The following is a 6372-nucleotide window of genomic DNA, read 5'->3' as shown; positions in this document are numbered from 1 at the left end:
AGCGTATTGTATGTAAATGTAACGAGTAAATTTACATGCAATCGCAATCTTTGCATTCAAATTGCATTGTCATATTTCTCTCTTTTCGCTTTTTGTTGCATCCGTACATAAAACGTCAGTTACATAAAACGAATAAGTAAACATAATGACGCGGAATAAAAAGAGAAAAATATCGAATGAAGATTGTGAAGAGAGAACCATAAAGAGTGCACATATATAAGACAGAGATATAAAGTCCATTCTTTACGTATCGAAAACAGATTTTATGTGTTCGTCAGTGCGTCTAGTTGATATAAAATTTTATCTGCAATCAGCCGAAGCGACAATCTCGTCGGAAGAGATCGAGAAAAAAAAATACAATATGGAGTTTCTAATCACAGGTGAGATATAGCGCAAATAAAACGGAAGGATTGGGTCCTCTCCAATAATCTAACAATAATCTAACAATTTGAAATGAAATCCCGACGAGAAACATGGAAATTTTGGGTGTAAAATTCGCGCCGTTAAACATATCTTCGGAAAGAAGACTACAGACCTTGGTGGTCGCAATATGGGTTCTGGTTTCCGGCTTCGGCGATTTTTGGGGATACATCCTTACGGCCTATCTTTTACTCTACACGCAAACATTACGTTACTTCATGCTACTGTATTTCCTCTGGATGTATTACGATTGGAACACTTGCGATCGTGGTGGCAGAAGGTAATACAATTTTATTAATTTCTTTGCTGATCTTGAGATGATTCTGATATAAAGTGTCGATGTAAAAACTATTGTAGAATAAAAATAATTTTCTATCGGTCTTTGACTCAAAATAATTAATCGATGCTGAACGATTATACAGGGTGGGCCATTTTAAGTGATCCACCCTAATAACTTTTATATTTGAATGTACAACAAAATGTTTCAAATAAAAGTTGCTTGACTTCGAGGGGAACATTCGAGAAGATGGGTGGCAAAAATTTGACCTTGGAAAGTCAGTTGAAGGTCACATAAAGGTTATCTTCAATTTCTTAAACGGAACCCCCAATTTTTCATTACATATTCTTGTAGCTTATCTCGAGAGCTTTCCAAAACACTATAATTAAGTACTTTTTCATTAAGTACTTTTTGAATTATAGAGCTTGAAATAATTTCTTAATTTTACATAAACCTTAAAATATTTAGTAAACCATTCATTTTTCGATTATCTTACCTTAATACTTTTATATACAAAATAATGAGAGGAATCAATTGGTGTAAAGAAAACATACATTGTTTTAAAAAAAAATGGAATCGTTAATTGCAAATTACATATTTTTTCTTAGAAACAACTATGTGTTTTCTTTACACCAATTGATTCCTCTCATTATTTTGTACATAAAAGTATTAAGGTAAGATAATCGAAAAATGAATGGTTTACTAGATATTTTAAGGTTTATGTAAAATTAAGAAATTATTTCAAGCCTTATAACTCAAAAAGTACTTAATGAAAAGGTACTTAATTATAGTGTTTTGGAAAGCTCTCGAGATAAGCTACAAGAATATGTAATGAAAAATAGAGGGTCCTATTTAAGAAATTGAAGGTAACCTTTATGTGACTTTCAAATGACTATCCAAGGTCAAATTTTTGCCACCCATCTTCTGTCCCCCTCGAAGTCAAGCAACTTTTATTTGAAACATTTTGTTGTACATTTATAAAAAAGTTATTAGGGTGGATCGCTTAAAATGGCTCACCCTGTATGTAATAAATCTGTTGTGACACTTGTAGGCCTTAGGCGCAATTAAAAGAAATTTACCTTAAAATGAGAAGCGTTAACGATTAAAGAATGATTATATCTTATATCTTATATTATAGATATATCTTATATTTCAGTTATTCGTGGATAAGTAGAATGAGAAATAACGTATTTTGGCGTTACTTTTGCAATTATTTTCCATTGAAGTTAGTGAAAACAGTCGATCTGGATCCAAAAAAGTCTTATCTTTTCATCTCCGTACCCCATGGGATTTTATCAATGGGGATAATAGGTTCATTTGCAACGGATGCAATGGGCTGCAGTAAGCTATTTCCTGGACTAGACATGCGCATAATTGCTCTTGATCAACACTTGAAAGTACCTCTATTCAGAGAATATGCTTATTTCTTAGGTAAAAACGCTTGGTGTTATTTTTCACGGTTGTACAATCTTTCATTTCATAAATCTTTCAATATTCTATTGAATACTTTCAATATCGGTACAGCATATGTAAATGTATTTGAGAAAGAAAGATTTTATGTTGCATCAACATGAAAGGTGACATATGTTATGATTTTTCTTGTCTGTAAAAAAATGCTTTTTTAACATCTTTTTTTAGACAGAATTAATAGAAGAAATAAATTTTACAAGAGAAATGACTTAACATATCGTTATCGAAATAATTTTGTATTGCGAAGAAAAAATTATGAGAATTATTTAAAAAAAAGAAAAAAAACGAAATCATTTTAGACGTTAAATATTAATTGTTAAGACATTCAATATACATAATTAAGAGACAATAGTTCTCAAACAGGTTGTTGCGCTGCTAATGCGAAAAGTATCGAATATTTATTATCGACACCGGCAAAGAGCCCTCATACCGGAAGAGCTACGATACTTATTGTCGGCGGTACTTTTGAAACTATGGAATCGTTGCCAGGTACTTACCGTACCATCGTGAAAAAGAGAAAGGGCTTCGTGAAACTGGCTTTAAAACATGGGTGAGCGGCTAATTACTTTTTTCTACATTTTTAGATATATTTTCACATTAATCATATTTATTTGTATTAAATTGTATAGAATTATCGACATATAACACTGGACAGAGCATGCGGGGAAATTTCTTTGTTCTTTCGTGTTAAGAGACGTAGAAAAAGAGAAAAAGTAGATGTGGGGAAACGAATCTCTCATTCTAGTTTCTTTTCATTGGTTGAATTTTGTCAAAGGAGAAAGGGAACAGTACTGTATTCTTATAAGTTGAGACGTTTAACTTTATTATTTTATATATGTATATATGTTTAACTTTATTATTATATATATGAAGAAACAGCATATAAAAATGATATTTTATAGCATATTATATACAAATTATTAATAATATGGTTTCTGCTTATTTATTATGCAAAACAAGTGGATTAAACACAGATAAGATACATAAGATTTTGAAGAGTCTCATGACTCCATAGTTCCATAAGCCGTTACTATCCTCACATCGCCTTGTCTCTTTCTACATCTGTCAATATGATTTCAGTTCCATGTTCCGTCCAGTACTATATGCCGATGAATAGAATAAGTCATATATTAAGAAAAATAAGAGAGAAGGAAAGAGAAAAGAAAAGAGTTTGAACAGTATGAAAAATATCACGATGATGAATACTGATACGATCTGATATGGTATAAATACTAATACTGAACACGACTCAAATCTAATACAATTTTATAATTTAGTACGCCGTTAGTTCCCGTTTTATCGTTTGGCGAAACGGATTTATACAATCAAGTGTATAGTCCAAAAGGATCGACTTTAAGACGTATCCAGGACTACATTCGCAATATCGCAGGATTGCCGCCGGTTATTTTTTGGGGTAGAGGATTCTTTCAATATTCGTTTGGTCTTATTCCAAATCGATTACCTGTTACCGTAGTCGGTAAAGTTCTTACTACATTTCATAATTTAATATATACCTTATAATATGTGTATATTAAATTTTCTTAATATTATCTTTTTTTATTCTATATAAAAAAAAAATTGTTATGTTTCGTTTCTTCATTTTAGTTGGCAGTCCTCTCGAGCTGCCGAAAATAGAAAAACCCACAGCTGAGCAAATTGATGAATATCATAAAAAATTTGTGGAACATCTAATTGAGTTTTTCGAAACGCAAAAATACAATTATATAAAAAATGCGGAAAAAACTACTCTCGAAACTGATTTGTGATGCGCGTTCGGATAATATCATCTATATTGTAAATTTGTCACTTTATTTGCAAGTTTCTCAAACTATTTGTCATTTTTCTTAAGAAGTTTAAAATATTTCGGGAAAACGAAAGTATTAGATATATAATTTTATATACAGGGTGTCGCAGACAATCCGTATCAACCGAATATCTCAAAAACAGAGCGCGGCAGATAAAAATATTTCAGACAAAAGTTGTAAAGTTTCAAGTATCGTATTATATGGCGATATCAGTATGACCTTGAAGAGTGTTGTCAAGGTCACGTAAAGGTCACCTTGAATTCTGTACGGAAATTCCAATTTTTTATTGCACATTCTTGTAGCTTATCTCGAGAGCTTTCCAAAACACTATAATTAAGTTTTTCTTAAGTATTTTCCGAATTATGAGCTTGAAATCATTCCTTAATTTTACATAAACTGTAATATATTTTGTAAAATATTCATTTTTAGATTATCTTACCTTAATACTTTTATGTACAAAATAATGAGAGGAATCAATTGGTCTAAGGAAAACATATAGTTGTTTCTAAGAAAAAATATGTAATTTGCAATTAACAATTTCGTATTTTTTCTTAAAGACAACTGTATGTTTTCTTCACATCAATTGATTCCTCCCATTATTGTGTACATAAAAATATTAAGGTAAGATAATCAAAGAATGAATATTTTACAGTTAGTAATGTAAAATTATGGAATGATTTCAAGCCTCATAATTCGGAAAGTACTTAATGAAAACTAACTTAGTTATAGTATTTTGGAAAGCTCTCGAGATGAGCTACAAGAATATGCAATAAAAAATTGAGATTTCCGTTTACAGAATTCAAGGTGACCTTTACATGACCTTGACAACACTTTTCAAAGTCATACTGACATCGCCGTGTAATACGTTACTTGGAACCTTACAACTTTCGTCTGAAATATTTTTGTCTGCCTCGCTCAGTTTTTGAGATATTCGGCTGATATTGGTCTGCGACATCCTGCATATTATTGTTATATACATACATACATGTGTGTATATATATATATATATATATATATATATATATATATATTCATTTGACTCAATTTGAATATAATATAATCACACGACTTTTATATTATCATATATTTATATGTCGTTTTATGATATTCCTGTATAAAAAAATCAATTGAAATAAAATAAAATTTCTATTGTCTAAATAAAAATATACAAAAGCCAAATTTAGTAAACTAATAAGTAAATATAATAGATTTTTGCATTAAATTGTTAAAAAAAATGATGGCCAATTCTAATTTCTTTTGTTAGAATTCTATATATCACAAAACGGACATCTTTGTATTCTTTTTTTTAGTTTTATCTTTTCTCATAAAAAAAGCTTCATCAAAATTAAAGCTTAATAAATAATAAATATGAGATACAAAAAATGTACAGATGTATGTTAAACGAAATAAACTAAATGTGCATAAAAATAATACATTACATTCATTTAACCTTTCGAGTGCTATATTACAAAGTTAAAAAAATACGCTAAGTACATAAAAAGATAAAAAAATCTGAAATAGTGATAAAAATAAAGTATTTAAAAATCGATATGAGATCAATACTATTAGTCAAGTATAATAAATTATATGATATTAATTCGTAATCGATTGTAAATGAGTTAAGATTACTTTAATTCTTAAAGCATTTTTTATATGATATATAATTTAAAAAAGTTTTACACTGATTCTAAATCACATAAATGACTTTCAGGTCGAAGTAAGATAAGAAACCTTGGCGTAGCCCGTATTTAAATTATATAGGAAAATAGGAAAAAGCTAGATTTTTGATGGGCCCAATGTAAAATTTGAAATTATACTATGGACCGCGCACGCGCATAGGTAAATTTCGAACTTATATATCTTGTCTCCTCTGTATTACCTGAAAATCACTTCATAGAGATTAGACAAACAAAATAAAATCTCTTTTTTTATGAATTTTTATTTTCTCTGCAATTAAAGTTTAATTGTTGTAAGCTGGATTAAAAAGCTTCGCATGTTGTTTCTGGCCCACAGGCTGCCTGTTGCATATTCGTAGTCTAAAGCCTATTTTAGAAAAATGTATATTGTACTTACTAAATGAAAGAATTAACAAATATATATTGTACTCTCTAAAAGTGAATCAGTGAAAATATCGCTAATTTAAACAGTAACATAAGATTTCACTGAGAATCAGTGAGTATTTTATTGATTTTCAGTGAAAACGCTTATTTTTTTATTATTCTATCTTGTATCTCACTGATTATGGTGAGTTAAAAAAAATTCACTGTAAAACCAGTAAATTTCACTATAAAACCAATAATCGTTAATTCGTTCATTTACCGCTACAATCACTATCTCTTTCGTATTTAGTTTTAGTCATAAGAATTATATATAGTTTGCAAAGAGCGACGGATAAAATTA

At 29.5% G+C, this 6372-nt stretch overlaps 1 protein-coding gene across 1 annotated transcript; it reads left to right on the top strand.

Moving 5' to 3' along the window:
- Positions 1-210: 210 nt before the first annotated feature.
- LOC105252970 (2-acylglycerol O-acyltransferase 2-B) lies at positions 211-4297 on the top strand. Its single transcript, XM_025409968.1, has 5 exons — positions 211-700; positions 1854-2128; positions 2531-2717; positions 3445-3644; positions 3773-4297. The coding sequence occupies exons 1-5, from the start codon at positions 474-476 to the stop codon at positions 3931-3933; spliced, it is 1050 nt and encodes a 349-aa protein (XP_025265753.1). The 5' UTR covers positions 211-473; the 3' UTR covers positions 3934-4297.
- The last annotated feature ends 2075 nt before the right edge of the window (positions 4298-6372 follow it).

This window comes from Camponotus floridanus, unplaced genomic scaffold (assembly GCF_003227725.1).
Source record: "Camponotus floridanus strain SB8 unplaced genomic scaffold, Cflo_v7.5 scaffold298, whole genome shotgun sequence".
NCBI lineage: Eukaryota > Metazoa > Arthropoda > Insecta > Hymenoptera > Formicidae > Camponotus > Camponotus floridanus.
This window is presented reverse-complemented; position numbering and strand designations above follow the sequence as displayed.

Coding starts and splice junctions, on each gene's coding strand:
- LOC105252970 (XM_025409968.1), top strand. CDS start 474: ATGGAAATTTTGGGTGTAAAATTCGCGCCGTTAAACATATCTTCGGAA. Junction 2,129..2,530: donor AGAATATGCTTATTTCTTAG/GTAAAAACGCTT, acceptor GTTCTCAAACAG/GTTGTTGCGCTGCTAATGCG. Junction 2,718..3,444: donor AAACTGGCTTTAAAACATGG/GTGAGCGGCTAA, acceptor TTTATAATTTAG/TACGCCGTTAGTTCCCGTTT.